General features: G+C 54.4%; 1 protein-coding gene across 1 annotated transcript; it reads left to right on the top strand.

Annotated features, from left to right (window-relative positions):
- Positions 1–8,346: 8,346 nt before the first annotated feature.
- Positions 8,347–16,413, top strand: OPRD1 (opioid receptor delta 1; the record flags this gene model as incomplete). Its single annotated transcript, XM_079325583.1, has 3 exons — positions 8,347–8,718; positions 14,859–15,208; positions 15,884–16,413. Exons 1-3 carry the CDS (start codon positions 8,453–8,455, stop codon positions 16,411–16,413), a joined length of 1,146 nt encoding a protein of 381 aa, XP_079181709.1. The 5' UTR covers positions 8,347–8,452.
- Positions 16,414–16,720: the final 307 nt, after the last annotated feature.

The following is a 16,720-nucleotide window of genomic DNA, read 5'->3' as shown; positions in this document are numbered from 1 at the left end:
GTGGCTCAGCCAAAGCCTTCCAAACTCTGGGCTTTTTATTCACCTTTGGTTTAATAAACGCCTAAGCACTGGTTTTCCTAAGCACAAGGTGCTGCCTCTGCTGCAAGGGCAGGTGGGGGCTGCCTGGCTGTGGGTCTGGATGGGGAGCTTGTCAAAGGATGCAGGGTTGTGCTGGTCCCTAAACACCCGGAGGAACCAGGCAGGGGTGTTTGGCAGGACACTCCCAGCACTGAATGACACACAAATAGCACTGAAATAGGAGGAAAAAATTGCTAAGCCTCCCAGTGCTGAGCCCCTGGTTGGGATACAAATGGATTTTCCTTTCTCTTTCATCGTTTAGTCTTGCTCTGAGTGATTCAACTGCTTTGGAGTGGCTCTGAAATAATTAGTGATTGCCCAGGACGGCCACATGATCCAGCCTGGATCTTCAGCCGAGCCAAAATACTTGAAGCAAAGCCATAGATTTGAGCTGGCTGGATATTTGCTTTGTGATGTTTGTCCTGGGAAAAAAGCAAACAAAAAAAAACCCCACCAGTTTTTATCTGCAGTGTTTCAGTGTTTGCTGTCCATTGGAAGGCAATGATTTGCTGAGGTGTATGGCTGCAACTTTGCACACCAGGCTTTGTGATGGTTAAAAGCACAAAACAAAACAGCCAAAATTGGACCCAGACCTTTATTTCTAAAGTGAAATTTGTTGCATGGAAAATTCAAGAATATAATTTTTTTAAAGAAAAACCCTGTGCCCTTTTATTTCCTGACCAGAGAGGTTTGCTGAGTCTGCAGAACACTTTGATCTAAGCCTTCCTAAAATCACAGTGCTTGGCACTGACCTTTTTTTACCCCCTCCTTTAGCTGAATACATGGAGAACTGAGCAAAGATCCCCCATCAAAAGCAAAAATCTCTCCACAAAGTACAATTTTTCCTCACTTTCAGCTGGAATCATTCACACTTACAGCTAGGATGGAGGAGATGACAGCGAACAAGCCCCAGTAAATGCTGCAAACCCCCCAGCTCCCTCAAACCACACAAATTCCCATCTCTGCACTTCCCACATCAGTAGGTCGACCTAAATATTGCAGAGGGAAAAAAACTTTAGCATTTTTGCCTGCCACTTTTTTTTTCCTCCCTGCCAGGAGCTCTTGGGCTCTTGGCAATTAGGAGCTGTGGATTAATCTTGAGGGATATAATGAAGTGCTGGTGGCTGGAGAATAGAGCTGGTGAGGGGGGGTGGTGGGGAGGGGAGTTGCTGTACAGATTAACGTGATTTAGGACAGGTTTAGTGCAGGTAGTGCACCCAAGGTGATGGGAAAAAGGAGGAGGAGCCTGGGAGGCTCAGTGAGATATTGCAGCTCATCCCTACTCCACGATCCTCTGCACCTAAATGCGTGAACTGGACAGGGCTTGTATTGCAGGGGGAAAAATATCTTTGCACACTTTCTAACCCTGCTTTGCTTGTAATGTCCACAAAATATATTTCCACCTGTTTTACACCATCCCAGTCTCCCAGCCTCATGTCAATTATTTATTGACGAAAAATGCCGCAGGAGGGCAGGTTGGGCAGGTCCCAAGCTCTTCCCCAGCCATACTTGTGCCCCCTTTCACAGTCACAGAATCACAGAGTTCTTGGAGTGTGAGGAGCCCTTCAACTCATCCAACCCCACCCCTGCCATGGCAGGGACCCTCCCACTGTCCCAGCTGCTCCAGCCCCAATGTCCAGCCTGGCCTTGGGCACTGCCAGGGATCCAGGGCAGCCACAGCTGCTCTGGGCAGCCTGTGCCAGGGCCTTACACCCTTCCAGGGAACAATTCCTTCCCAATATTCCAGCCATCCCTGGCAGGGGAAAGCCATTCCCCCTTGTCCTGGCACACCAGACCCTTGTAAAAAGTCTCTGTCTGTCTTCCTTGACAGCTGCTGCAGTACTGGGAGGCCACAATTATGCGACCTCCAAGCTTCTTTTCCAGGCTGAACAATCCCAGCTGTCTCAGCTCTTTGCCTTCTCTCAAAGGTCTCCATAAGGCTGAAAGTTGAGAGCAGAGGGCACTGAGGGCCACGTTCTCCCACCAAACCACCTTGTCTTCCCAAAATGAGAATATTAATAGCTCATCCTGTAAGGCTGTCATTACCCAGGAGCTGTGCCACCAGCACCGGCCACTCACAGCAAACCCATTACCCATAGCAGCCAATTTATTCCCAGCCATCAGGGAAGCAAATGCTAATTAATAGCACTGTGCAAAGCTGGTCTGAGTACGGCTGTAATTAGTGAGCAAAATGCAACCATCCCAGTGCTGGGCTGTGGGGAAAGAGGACACGGAACAGCCACCGAGGAGGGAAGGGGGGCAGCTTCAGCTGTAGCTTGGGATGAGGGCCCTGATTGCACTGGGGACACGAGTGTCACACTGTCACCCTGACTGCGCTGGGGACACGAGTGTCACTGTCACCATGATTGCACTGGGGACACGAGTGTCACACTGCCACCCTGACTGCACTGGGGACACGAGTGTCACACTGCCACCCTGACTGCACTGGGGACACGAGTGGCACACTGTCACCATGATTGCACTGGGGACACAAGTGTCACACTGCCACCCTGACTGCACTGGGGACACGAGTGTCACACTGCCACCATGATTGCACTGGGGACACGAGTGGCACACTGTCACCATGATTGCACTGGGGACACGAGTGTCACACTGCCACCCTGACTGCGCTAGGGACACGAGTGTCACACTGCCACTCTGACTGCGCTGGGGACACGAGTGTCACACTGCCACCCTGACTGCACTGGGGACACTCCGTGTGTGTGCTCGCGTCCCTCTGACCCTGCAGCCCCTCTCTGCTCCAGCCCCCATCCCTGCTGCCTCTGCCCGGCCGTTCTGCAGGTAAGCGTGACATTTCCTCGGGGCAGGAAAGACGCTGGGAGTACAAAAGCTCCTGGCGGTGGGAGATGCAGAGCCCAGGAAGGAGTCGTGCTGATGCCCTCGCAGCTCTGCCGTGGTGAGTCATGCGGGCCCTCAGAGGATCCCGGCTCTGCTTGGATACGGGCAAGGAAAAAGCACAAGGCGAGATGAAAAATTTCTTTGCTGAGAAGATATCTCGGTTACAGCGAGGAATAAAATTGTCCCCTTGGCACTCACCCTCAGCTCTGGCCCCACAGCCACGGGGAGGAGGGTGTGTTGTGCTGTTGGGTGGGCAAGAAGGGCCCCATTTGTGGGAAAATGGGAATACTTAGCCTAGAACATTCAAGTTGTTAATGGAGTGCAATTATAAGTGGAAGGGAGGAGGGTGGGTGTTTCCATCAGGCTGATGGAAAAATCCGTTCTTCAGGCTGGAGCATCACCTTGCAGGTGGGGATGGGCAAACTCTGCCTCCCTTCACCCCGGCAGCGCCTGCTCTGCTGCACAGTCCCTCTGCACACCCCTCTGGAGTGTGTGCTGCTCCTTGGGGGGACAGGGGGACAGCTCCTGCCAGCTGTGGCCACCCCAGCCAAATTTGCTCCCTTCTGTGCCATGGGGAGCAAGCCAAGAAGGGCAAGTTAAAAACCCAGATTAACAAAATTCTTTAAATCATCGACATTTTATCTAAGCCAACACCTCCCTGAACCGGGGCTGGTTCTGCCTCCACTAAACCCAGCAGCAGGAAGGGATTTATACATCAAACATCCTCTCCCTCAAACTGCTGAAGCCAAAACCTTGAGAGAGAGGAAAAAAATCTGTTTCCAGCCGTTTTCCTCTCCATGTAAATAAATATCTATTGGCAGAGCATTTCCTTCAGCCTAAGGCTTTCATTGGACATAATTTATTTAATATTGCTCTTTTAAATCCTTGTGTTTGGCTCTCAGCTGCTTCGCCCATCTCAGAGCAGGAATGTTGGCACCTTGTGTTTAGAAAATGTATATCTGTGTTTAGATAGGCAGACAGATAGCTGTGGAAGAGGAGCAGTCCCAATCATTAAACCACCACTTTCAATTTTTCCTTATTACTAGTCTTCATTTAACGACAGGCCAGGCTGGCCAAGTGCTCTCCGGGGACAGCCCAGCTGAGCCCAGCAGGTTATCAGCTCTAAAAAGGGTCTTGAGAAAAAATATTACCCCAATCTGTTAATCAGGGAGGAGATGTTTCCTGAAAATGTCTTCCCAAGGCAGAGGCACTCAGGAGGGGGACCATGACGTGGCTGGAGTCTGATCCTGGCTGCCTGCTAGGCTGGAATATTTTCAGAGAGGAAGAGTGGGACAGCAGGTGGGAGGAAGATCCCAGCGCCTTTTCAAGATGCAGGGGTTGAAAGGGTGGGTTTGGTGCCTTTCAGGAGAAGAAAGAGAAGTGGTGCAGACACCCTGCCCTGAGGGACAGCCTCTCCACACACAATACCGAGGAAATGGTGCTGCAAAACCCCCACCTCACACACACCGCGCAGAATGGTGAGGCAGAGAAGAATCTCATCTAATTTTAACTCCCCTGACGGATGGGCTTTGTTCTTTGCAGCAGCTGCCCCGCAAGGTATGAAAACACTCAGATATGTTGACGTGGGAAAACAAAACACACAAATCAGCCCATTTTCCTCTTCAAGGCTGATTTATCTGGAGCTGTCAGCGGAGGGAGGGGAAGTGATGAGCCCTGGGGAGATGAGGAGCAGCCTGGACTCGCAGCTCGGTGGTTACCAGTGCGGTTGGGCTGATGCTCATCGAGCATCTGGTCCATTCTCTCCCAAGCCCCAAAACGTCTCAGATCTACAGAAAGCAAAGTGACATTTTCTGCTGCAATTCCCCAAGGTGTGATTCTGTGCATGTCCCGGCTCATCCTTATAAATGGGGGGAGCCAGATGCCAATGGAGCCCCCCAAAGTGGTTCACCACAAGCTGAGCTCCATCCTGGGCCCCCATCGCGCTGACCACTTGGTTTTCTGAGTTGGGATGGGTGGGAGCAGCCCCTGGAGAACGGCAGCAGCTCAGGGGGAGGAGAGGAGGCTGGTAAATCCCTCTGCAAGGGTTGGTGCATCACTTGTGTAAGGGGAAGGGAAGGGAAGGGAAGGGAAGGGAAGGGAAGGGAAGGGAAGGGAAGGGAAGGGAAGGGAAGGGAAGGGAAGGGAAGGGAAGGGAAGGGAAGGGAAGGGAAGGGAAGGGAAGGGAAGGGAAGGGAAGGGAAGGGAAGGGAAGGGAAGGGAAGGGAAGGGAAGGGAAGGGAAGGGAAGGGAAGGGAAGGGAAGGGAAGGGAAGGGAAGGGAAGGGAAGGGAAGGGAAGGGAAGGGAAGGGAAGGGAAGGGAAGGGAAGGGAAGGGAAGGGAAGGGAAGGGAAGGGAAGGGAAGGGAAGGGAAGGGAAGGGAAGGGATTCATCCCCCGTTTCCTCCTCCATTAACCTCCAGAGGTTGCCATGGATTTTGACTGGAGTCCAGCCAGAGCAGATCCATGGCTCCTGCCTGTTATATTTATGTCCATTTTGATTAAAACAAATAAATTCCAGAGGAGAGGGTTTTCTCACCGTGAAATGCACTTCGTCAAGTTTGCAGTCTCTGGATAAATCAAAACACTGCCATTAGTGGCTCCAGCTGTAAATCCTCTTGGATGGACCTTAACTCAGCAGGCAAATGAGTGACATGGATTGTGCTCCTCGACAGCCTCAGCATTGCTCTCACCACCTCAATTTGTTATATTATTTATTTTTCAGGGTGTGGGGGAGAAAATAAGAGCTTAGGCATTGCCATACAGAGCTTCTTAAGAGAAGCTCTGTGGTACTCTATCCAAGATCACAGAATCACAGATTGGTTCAGGCTGGAAAGGACTTTAAAGCTCATCCAGTCCCACCTTCCACTGTCCCAGGTGGCTCTTTGCCCCATCCAGCCTGGCCTTGGGCACTGCCAGGGATCCAGGGGCAGCCACAGCTGCTCTGGGCTCCTGTGCCAGGGCTCACACCCTCCTGGGGAAGATAAAGTGGCATTGATCAAACTCAGGATGCAGAGAGAAGTCCCAGCAGCAGTGCTGGGGGTGAGGACCTGCCAGACCCACCAGGCTGCATGTATTGCATTAGGGTGATGCTCTGCCCCTAAACATGCCCCAGTTTCCCTAATTTTGGGAACTCCATCCACGGCAGCAGCCAGGCTTGGCTGCTGGAACAGCAATAGCTGAGAGCAGGCAGATGAGCAGCAAAGCCCTTTAAAGATTTTCCATTGGTTTTATGTGACCACTGGGTTTATTTTTAACATTCCAGCTGAAAAAAAAAAATTCTGAAGAAATGCTGGAGCTGAGCTGAGAGGACGTGTTAGCTGGAACCTGCCAGGATGATTAGTCCTTTGCAGATAACCCATTGGAAAAGGGTCAGTGTGGGGGCTCTGGCCATGCTGGGAGCCAAGGGAAGGGATGGGTTCTCTTCCAGAGAGCTCCTCAGCCACACTAAAAGCTATTTTACACTCCCCAACCTGATGTTTCCTTTCCACTGGGAGAGGTCAGTAACTGGGCTGCATCAGAGCTGGGCACAGCAGACACTCAATACCTTGCTCTAGGTCTGGGAGGCTGTTTTCACCCAGAAAGGTGTTTAATTCCTGTATTCTGGACCACACAGAGGTGCAGAACATCCCCCCTCTGTCCTGCCTGGGCTTGTAAAGCCACTGCAGGAGGGGAGCAACCTCTGGTAAGGAGACTGATGCGTCCAATGTGCAGGACCTGAGGTGCACAGGTTCAATCCGTCCCTGTGGTTCCAATTCCTGCCTTTACCCATCCCACCAGCCCTGTGGGACAGAGCCAGGACCATGCCACCTCCCACTGTGGGAACAGAAATCCACAGCACACTGCTCCTGCCCCTGCTCAGCAGCCCTGGAGCTGGTTGCCATCTGAACCACGGGATGAATGAAAAGCCATTCATTCCCTCCGGGGCGTTTTTATGAGACTCTTGATGAAATGTCTGGATGCTTCAGCACTGCAGGAGTTTGATGCTGGCAGAGCTCTGCACAGACTGAGAACCCCATCTCCAGGGTTGAACAAACTGGTGTCCTCTCCTGCATGTCCTATGTCCCCTGCTCAGTCCCTCTGGAGCCAAATGTACCCAAAACTGCAGCAAATCATCCTCTTTGCCTGAGCCAGCACTGTCCCAGGGCACAGGGCAATGAATCAATCCATCCCCAAAACAAATAAGAGATGGGGACACCCCAATGACATGCACCCACAGCCTCCCCCTCCAGTGGGGCTCCAGGGAAAATAAGGTTTCTGCCTCTCAGCTTTGCAGACCCTGAAAGGAGGGAGCCCTGCCAGAAGAAGGTAGTCCTGCCCCAAGGCTGAATCCTTGGAAAGGGGAAGGTGACCCTCAGCTTCCCACAAAGCCCAGCTCTGTTAGGCTGTTGCTGGGTCTGTACTTGCAGGTTCAACATCTCCCTACATCCTTTAGCCTGCACAGCTCCCCTCCTAAGCTCCCAGAAACCCTCTTTAGTGCCCCCAGCATCCCTACTTACTCCCTTCTAAGCATTCCTCCTAAATCCCCCCAACATTGCTCCCCAAATCCCTCCTCAGTATTCCTATATCATTCTCCTCCCAGCACCCCTGCAATTCCTTCCCTCATCCCACAATAATCCTCTTGAATGCCCCTTCAACATCCTCTGAGACCTTCTCAGTGCACCCAGACCCATCCAGCACCCCCAACCCCACAGCACATGGTGGGGAGACTGAAGGAGAGAAAGAAAGAGCAGGGGGCAGGGGGAACTGGAGACTGCCCGGCTTTGCTTTGTGGACATGGGGGCTGTTTGTCCCCCTGCTTTCTTACAGACAAAGAAAACCCAAAACAGTCCCAGCATCGGGATCCATCGCTCTCCCCCTGCAGCCAGGGGACCCTGGCCGGCTCCGAGGATGAGCGACAGGCAGGGACCGGGAGGGGCTGGGGGGAGAGGCAGAGATTAGGAAGTCAAGTAGGGAGGGGAGGTAAGGGCAGGAATGGGGTGATGGGTGTATGGGGAAGGAGGCAGGGACTGGGGAGAACGGGGTCAAGCAGGGGCTGAGAAGAAAAGAACAGGGAGGGGAGGCTGGCAGAGAGAGAGGAGAGGCTGGGGAGAGAGAGTGACAAGCTTGGGAGCGGGAGAAGGGGGGCGCAAGAAGGGGTCTGTGGAGGGAATGGAAGCATGGGGAGAGGCAGGCAGGGATGCGGCGAAAACGGAACCGTGGAGGGAAGACAAGGCCGAAAGGAAAGAAAGGCAGACAGCGAGTGAGGTGGAGGAAGGCGGGGACGGGGGGGACAGGTAGGGAGCGAGGGGATAATCGCGGGCGGGGAGCGGGCGGGGAGCGGGCGGGTGGGCAGGGCCGCCCCCGGCCCCACGTGGCTCGGGAGCACCGCGGCTATAAAGCGTTCCCGGGCCGGCGCGGGGCTGTGAAGCGCTCCCGGGCCGGGGCGGGAGGCGGCGGCACCGGCCGGAGCGGCGCTCGGACCCGCGCGGCTCGGATGCGCCCGGCGGCTCCTGCCGGACCACGGCCGCCCGCGGGCCATGGAGCTGCCCCTGGGGGTGACCATGGACGTGACCGTGGGTGTGACCGTGGAGCTGCCCTCGGTGCTGCCCACGGCCACTGCCTCCCCCTGGGGCAACGACAGCGCCTGGGTCGCCCTGCCCGGACACGGGGTCAACGAGACGGGCCCGCAGCGGGCCAAGAACGCGACATCCATCCTCATCGCCATCGTCATCACCGCGCTCTACTCCGTGGTGTGCGTGGTGGGGCTGCTGGGCAACGTGCTGGTCATGTACGGCATCGTCAGGTGAGAGCGGCGCTGCCCCGAGCGGCGGGGGGGAAGCGGCAGCGAGAGCACCGGGCCGGGCCAGGGACAGCGGGCAGCGCACGCAGCCCTGAGGCGCTGACACCGAGTGGGTGTGCCCCAGGAGTGAGTGTGCACAGAGTGTGAGTGTGCCCGGGTGTCAACCAGCAGCAGGAGGAATGGGTGTGCCCCGGCTGCTTGTGCACAGGCAGCAGCGGGTGGGGTGTTCCCCGCTCTGTGATGTGTGTGAGCAGTACCTGTGCAAGTAGGGGGGTGCAGGGGCTGTGTTTGGTGAGGGGAGTGGGAATGGGGGGACACAGCCCGACCCCAAGATGTGTCCCTTGTCCTTTGTGGGGAAGAGAAGCCACGGGGCTGGTCACCTCCGGGTGGAGCTGCCCTCTTTGCAGGGGCGGGTGGGGTCCCAATGCTGCCACCCCATTTCACCCATGGGAATTACCCACCCAGCCCATTCCCAGTTCCTTCTTGTGCCAGCACCTCCTGCAGCTACCTGACTTGTGTTTTTCTCTAACAAAGAGCAGAAACCGCATGGCCCAGCCCCATCTCCCACAGCAGCTGAGCTCCCTCTGGTCCCCTCAATGTGGGTACCATCTCCCGCAGCCAGGACTCCTGCTTTGGCTTCATTCAAGACCTCGGCACCTGTGGTGAGGCTTTCCCTCAGGAAAGGGTCTGTGGGGTCTCACACCCCAGCACAAGCAACACGACCCAAATGGCCCCTGCTTTAAAGGTGGGGCATGGCAAGGTGCTGCTGTATCCAGCCAGGCACTTGTGCTTGGGTACAAAATCTCACCAGTCCCTTTGTCTGAGACACTGGTTAGTCCTACCTGGGTAAGATGGGCTGACACGGAAAATGGGACCATAAAGGCAAGTCTTGTGGAGCACAGGAGTAGCAGCAGCAGTGTGGGCTAACAGAGCTCCTCTCCAGCCCTGCCAGCAGCAAAGATAGGGCTGTGCTGGCAGCCACACTCTGTGAAGGCACAGGCCCCAGCACCTCCAGCCTGACAGGAGGGAGCAGAAGGGTCTCACTGGGTGCCACTGCTTTGGAGGGGGCTTGTTCCAGTAGGTCAGAATTTGTGGGATAATTCCAATTCCCAATGCCCCAGGTGGTGCTGTAACCCCAGCTTGGCCAAAACCCTAGAGCCGAACCAGAGCTCATGGCTTGATTTAAACAAACCCCCCAAACTCACATTTTTTAACCATTCCCACACTCATTTCCCCATCTGTTTCAGTCCATAGCTATTGTTACAGGAGGTCAGCACAGCCTGGCACTGCCTGCACACAAATAAATGTGGTGACTCACCGGAGGGAAGGAAAGCATCTTTGGCAGGAAACGTGTCCATGAGCCACCATGGAGTTCCCATTGCCCTAGTATCAGGCTCTGCTGCCCCTGCTCCCCAGTCTCTGCAGGGCTCTGCTGGGTGGTTTTAACCACCCAAGAGGGTGAGCAATGGGGAGTGGGAGGGGGGAGAACCTCACTGACCCAACCTGACCCCTAATGGGATTTTTCATCCACTCATAGTGGCATTAAAAATAAGGCCTGGTCTGAAAAAGCAAACTCAGGTATTTGCGGCAGAGACAGATGCCATGAGTGATGTCAGGGTGAGGGATGAGCGTTATTAGACCCCCTCCAGCTGGTTCTGCTCTGGGAAGAGAGGGAAGGCATCTTTAAGAGAGTGATTTCATGTGCAAACAACATCCTCCCTATTTTACTCCCTGAGTAACTGCATGCTAGCCTGGCTTTAGAAAGCCTGACAGCCATGGATCCCATCCCTTCTAGGCCCCCATTTTCCAACTGATGCTGAAACTGAACACAGAATCTCAGAGTGGTTTGGGTTGAAAGTGACCTTATGGATCATCTTGTTCCACTACCCTGCCATAGGCAGGGCTGCCTTCCGCTGGACCAGGTGGCTCCAAGCCCTGCCTGAGCTGGCCTCCTCCAAGTGTGGGGAATTCATCTCCCATGAAATGAGCAGATACCATCCTCCATGCCCCTGGGACAGGAGGGGCTGCAGCAACACTGCCTTCACCCCTTCCATGGCCAAAGCCACCTGCAGTTCCCCGGGCTCCTTGTCAGGGTCATTCCACGTCCACAGAGTTTAGACCAGGCCCAGGGGAGAGCTGTGTCCACGCAAGAAAGGGCTGTGAGGCAGGATCAGCTTGGGTTTGGACCTCATTGCCAGGGAGATTCCAGGTATTTGCCCTGTGTTCTTCTCCTAGTTCCACCTCTCAGTGCCCCTGGAGTCCAGGAAGGGTGTCCAGGCAGTCTGGGAGCACGGCTGGAGCACATCCTGGGGATCAGGGACTTCTGGAACCACACTGCATTTGCCACAAAGCCCATGAGTGCCAGCAGCTGGCAGATGCAGACACAGGACTCTGGCATTTAGCTCTGTGAATGGACACACCATGAGCCAATATGGCCAAACTCCAAATGAACCACTCTCCAGAGCAGCCAAACCTGCACATCTGGAGGGAGCCCAGCACACCCAGCCCCCTCCCCACCACAGCTCTGACCAGCCCTGCCATGCCCACTGCATTGTCAGGTGATTTTAAAAATACTCCTGGAAGCAATTTGCAGCTGTGAGTTCGGGCTGCAAGTGGCCTCATCCCCACCGAGCCCATCAGCCCCCAGCAGCTCCCAGCCAGGCTGCAGGGACAGCTGGGTGCAGCCTTGGGCAGCCAGGCTCTCTCAGGCGGCGGCTTTTAGCAGCTCCCGGAGTTTCTCTTTCACTTATTATTCGCTTTCCTTTCACTTATTTATTTTCCAAGAGGTTTGGAGAGGGCATCCCTACTTGGGAATCAGGCTGGAATGCAGAGCTGCCCTGTGCTTGCCCCATCCCCTCCCTTCTCTTCTCTCCATCACCGCCTCCCAGATTGTTCCGTTCAAGTACATCACTTCCCAATCAAGGCACTCACTTAATTGCAATGGGTTTGGCAGCCTGGGGAGCTCCATCAGCAGCAGTGGATGGTTTGCTCTAATGTGGGCAATAAACCTCTTTCTTGGAGCAGCAGTTTAATTTGCAGCTCAGGAGGATCCCCAGGATACATGCCTCACCCTGTGTAGGGGGTTGAAACCTCAGCCCAAATCTGGAGGGGGCTGAATCTTGCCCCAAAACCCCAGTGCTGGAGGCTAAATTGCCATCCTTACTATCCCAATCATCCCTATCGCCATCCCAAGTCTTTCCCATCATCCCAGTCAAGCCAGGTATCATCAAGTTATCCCCATCCTCGTCCCAGTTATCCCCATCATTCCAGCCACATGCATCATCAGAGTTAACTCATCACTCCAGACATTACCATTATCCTCCCAGTCATCCCCATTATCCCACTCATCCCTGACACTGCTTTGCCCTCACCAGCCCCATCCTGCCTGGGGATGAGTGACAGCTCTGGCCCTCGTGTCCCCCACTCCTGGCACATCTGGCAGGGGGTTGGGAAGTGCTTACCCAGCACAGCCAAGCACATCTGGCAGACCATGGAATGAATAACAGAATTTTTTTTACCATTTTACGCAAAAAAACAGAGACCAAAGACATGTGAATCTACCTGAACTGACTGTTCTTACTGGAGAGGCAAAACCTGACAATACCACAAATTCTCAGCATTTTATTTAACCTGGGAGGAAACTTTTCTGCAAAAGCGCTTGGAAAATAACACTAAAGAGAACAGAAAAGGACTTTTCAAGGACAAGACATTTTTAATGCCATATTTAAATTTAAAAAAAAGCTCAGCTTGAATATTTCCACCCTTGGGCAATGGGCTGCCATTTGCAGCCATGGTGTAGGAGACAGGAATGCTCTTGGAGCTGGGAGCTGGGTTAAGCTGCTGTTTTCTATTTTCTCTGAGAGAAATGAGTTTTTCAGCTCCAGTTCCCAGTTGTATCAACAATGAAACCTGGTGGGTCTCTGTCCCCACCAATACACTCTCTCGACCCTGCTGACATGGAGAAAGGATAAGGGGAAGGGATTGGGTACCATCCTCAGTCCTAGGGGCCTCTTTCCCACACCAACAATGCCCCGAGTTCCAGCCAGGGCACGACCTGACCGCTGACTCCCTAGGTGGGAGCCTGTCAATCCCCCCCCAATTTATTCCATGTGTCCCCAACATGGAATGAGCTGTTCCAATTGTCACAGAATCCCAGAATGCTTTGGATTGGAAGTGACCTTAAAGCCCATTGCCTTCCACGCCCTGCCATGGGCAGGGACACCTTCCACTGTCCCAGGTTCCTCTGAGCCCTGTCCAGCCTGGCCTGGAGCACTTTCTGGGATGGGGCAGCCACGGATTCTCTGGGCAACCTGTGCCAGGGCATCACCACTCTGATATCTGATCCAAAGCTGCCCTCTAACAGTTTAAAACTGCCTTACTCCTATCACACATATGAAAAGTCGCTTTCTATCCATTCCACAAGTACTCCAAGGAAAACAATCTTTTAATCCCAGCAACAAAGGTGTCATCTCCCCTCTCTGTGCCTTACCCCACTGCTGCTGCAGGCAGGTTTAGCCATGCACAGAGATGGTTTTATGCAAATTGACCCTGGCATTAATTAATTAATTAGGGTACATCTAAAAAAGCTTGGGACTGTGAGGAGGATGCTGTTTGTGAAATGAGGATTTACTGGAAGGGAGCACAGGAAGAGCTGAAGCTGCTGCAGAAACCCTGCAAAGAGCAGGCAGCCTCTACAGAGGTACTCCCACCCCATGTGCTGGCCTTTGGAAGTGCCCAGCAGATCCCTCAGTATCTATTTCCAAGTATCGATTTAATCTATCTATCTATCTACCTATCTATCTATCTATCTATCTATCTATCTATCTATCTATCTATCTATCTATCTATCCCTCAGTATCTATTTCCAAGCCACCACACATTCAAAGCATCCCTTTGTGCAGCACTTGCAGGACTGGATGCTCCTGGGACACACACACACACATCCCTGCTGCTCTGGCATCTGCCATATCTTTGCCTCATCCCTTCAGGAAAGGTCTGGACACGAAGGACCAGGCGTTTCTCTTGCCATGGTGTGACAAGAACCAGAAGCAGAGCCAGCCCTTCCCAAACGCCCTGGGGGATACAGCCAGACTTCCCCAAAGGCTCTGCAGCTCCAGCCTGGCTAATTGGGCTGCTTCCAGATGGCCTCTTTCCGGGGCTAATCGATCCAATTTCTGCAAGCAAACTTGACAGGGAAACAGGCTGGATAATCACAATTTACTGGGTAGAAAATCAAACGGAGACGGGTTGAGGGGATAAAGGACATTTTGCAACTGGTTCGGGGAAATGGAGCACATCAATCTCCTTGGAAAATGGAGTTATCTAGAAAGTTCTTTATTCCTTTGAATAAAAGCAGGCATGGAATGAGTGTAAATTCCCTGGTCAGGTACAGGAAAACCATGTGGCAGGGGCCAAACCATGCTCGGCATGTCCCAGCTCAGCAATGTGGATGTCATCCCCTCCTCAGGTACCAGGATCTGGTGCGTGGCTCCCTGCCTATGGCTGAGGAGTGAAATGAGCTTTAAGGTCCCTCCCAACCCAAACCATTTTGGGATTCTGTGATTTTATTACTTCAGCACACAAGAACACAAGTACAGAATCATAGAATGGCTTGGGTTAAAAGGGACCTTAAAGCCCCTCCACGGCAGGGACACCTTCCACTATCCCTGTTGCTCCAAGCCCCGTCCAGCCTGGCCTTGGACACTTCTAGGGCACCCAAAGCTACTCTGGGCTCCTGTGCCGGGGTCTCACCACCCTCCCAGGGAAGGATTTCTTTCCAATATCCCATCTAATAGCCTGTCACTCCAGTCCTTTGTGAAGAGTCTCTCCCCGTGTTTCTTGCGGGCTCCTTCAAGGACTGGAAGGCCACAATCAGTCACCCCAAAGCTTCTCTTCCCCAGGCTGAGCAATCCCAACTCTCTGTCTTTCCTCATAGCAGAGGTGTTTCATCCCTCCAGCCATCTCGGTGGGCTCCCCTGGGCTGTCTCCTTCCTCAGGGTGCACGTGGAAAGCTGCTGAGCCCACTGGTGCTGCACCAAGGCACATCACACAGCTGGTGTCACTCGTGAGCAGGCAGGCTGTGCCCCCCTCACCACATCAGTGCCCTGACCACCTGGACCACATCCTTTCTCTGCCCCTCCCAGGTACACCAAGATGAAGACAGCCACTAACATCTACATCTTCAACCTGGCGCTGGCTGATGCCCTGGCCACCAGCACCCTGCCCTTCCAGAGTGCCAAGTACCTCCTGGAGACCTGGCCCTTTGGGGAGCTGCTCTGCAAGGCTGTGCTCTCCATCGACTACTACAACATGTTCACCAGCATCTTCACCCTCACCATGATGAGCGTGGACCGCTACATCGCCGTGTGCCACCCGGTCAAGGCCCTGGACTTCCGCACGCCGGCCAAAGCCAAGATCATCAATGTCTGCATCTGGGTGCTCTCCTCCCTCATCGGGGTGCCCATCATGGTCATGGCAGTCACCAAGTCAAAAGGCAAGTGTCTCTGGGGACATGTCCAACCCGGGGGGATCTGGCAAACTTGACCTCTGGTCCTGTAGCAGATTTGTGGTCAGTGGTGGGCACCTCTCTATGACACCATAAATGCCCTGTCTTGGAAAAAACATCATGGTGTGATTTCCCATCTTGGAAACTGCCCCAGAAATTGTCCTCCCTTCCCTTAAGTGTAGGAAATCCCACACCTTTCCCCACCTCCAGTCCAAGCAGTGCCCCTCCCCACCCCCTGGGACACAGATGCCTAAAAAAACCCCCAGGGCTGCTGCAAAGTCTCCAGGTGGTGTACATTGAGACCTGTGGCTCCTGTGTGGGGACGCTGGCCTTTGGCTGCTAAGAAAGCTCTGAGCATCTCAGATTTCTGTGGAGGGTGACATGGTGATGTAACATGGGGATGTCCACCCTGGGAGTTGGGAGAGGGCAGGATTGGCCTTGAATGGCCCAGGAGGCTCTGCAGGGTCACTGCATACCCTCAGTATCGTGGACAGGGGTCTGACGGCACAGAGCTCCTGGGGAGCCTCTGCCAAGAGCAGGCAGGTAGGAATGCATCTCCCTGGGGTTTTAACAGGCCATGACCGAGCAGAAGGCAGAATATTCTCAGAATATTCTCAGCAGATGCTCCTCCAGCTCCCTCTTCAACCCTCCTCTCCCCTACAGATGGCGTGGTCCTGTGCACTCTCCAGTTTCCTGATCCTCCCATCTACTGGGACACCGTGACCAAGATATGCGTCTTCATCTTTGCCTTCCTGGTGCCCATCCTGGTCATCACCGTCTGCTACGGGCTGATGATCCTGCGCCTGAAGAGAGTGCGGCTGCTCTCGGGCTCCAAGGAGAAGGATCGCAACCTGCGGCGCATCACGCGCATGGTGCTGGTGGTGGTGGCCGCCTTCATCATCTGCTGGACGCCCATCCACATCTTCGTCATGGTCTGGACGCTGGTGGACATAGACAAGAAGAACCCCTACGTGGTGGCTGGCCTGCACTTCTGCATCGCCCTGGGCTACACCAACAGCAGCCTCAACCCCGTCCTCTACGCTTTCCTGGATGAGAACTTCAAGCGGTGCTTCCGCGCGTTCTGCCTGCCCGCCCGCGCCCGCGCGGAGCCCGGCGGCTTCTCCCGCGCCCGCAGCACCACGCGCGAGCTGCTCTCCACCTGCAGCCCGGCCCCACCCCGCGCCGCGCCCTGACGGGGTGGGGCAGCCCCCAGAGGGGCATGAGCCACGCCCTGACGGGGTGGGGCAGCCCCCAGAGGGGCACGAGCCGCGCCCTGACGGGGCGGGGCAGCCCCCAGAGGGGCACGCCCGGGTCACCTCCACAGAGCTTTGCCACAACGGGGCCGGGGGCTGCGGGCTGCTGGGCTGGCGTACAGACCGACTGCAAAAACCTTTATCGTCCTGGGAAAGAGAAATGGGAGAATTGGGGCTCATCACGTGATGTAGGGAGAGGACCAAGAGGCCAACAACACCCAGCAGGGGCTGTCACCCTCCAACAGAG

The sequence above is a fragment of the Erithacus rubecula genome (genome assembly GCF_903797595.1).
Source record: "Erithacus rubecula genome assembly, chromosome: 23".
NCBI lineage: Eukaryota > Metazoa > Chordata > Aves > Passeriformes > Muscicapidae > Erithacus > Erithacus rubecula.
This window is presented reverse-complemented; position numbering and strand designations above follow the sequence as displayed.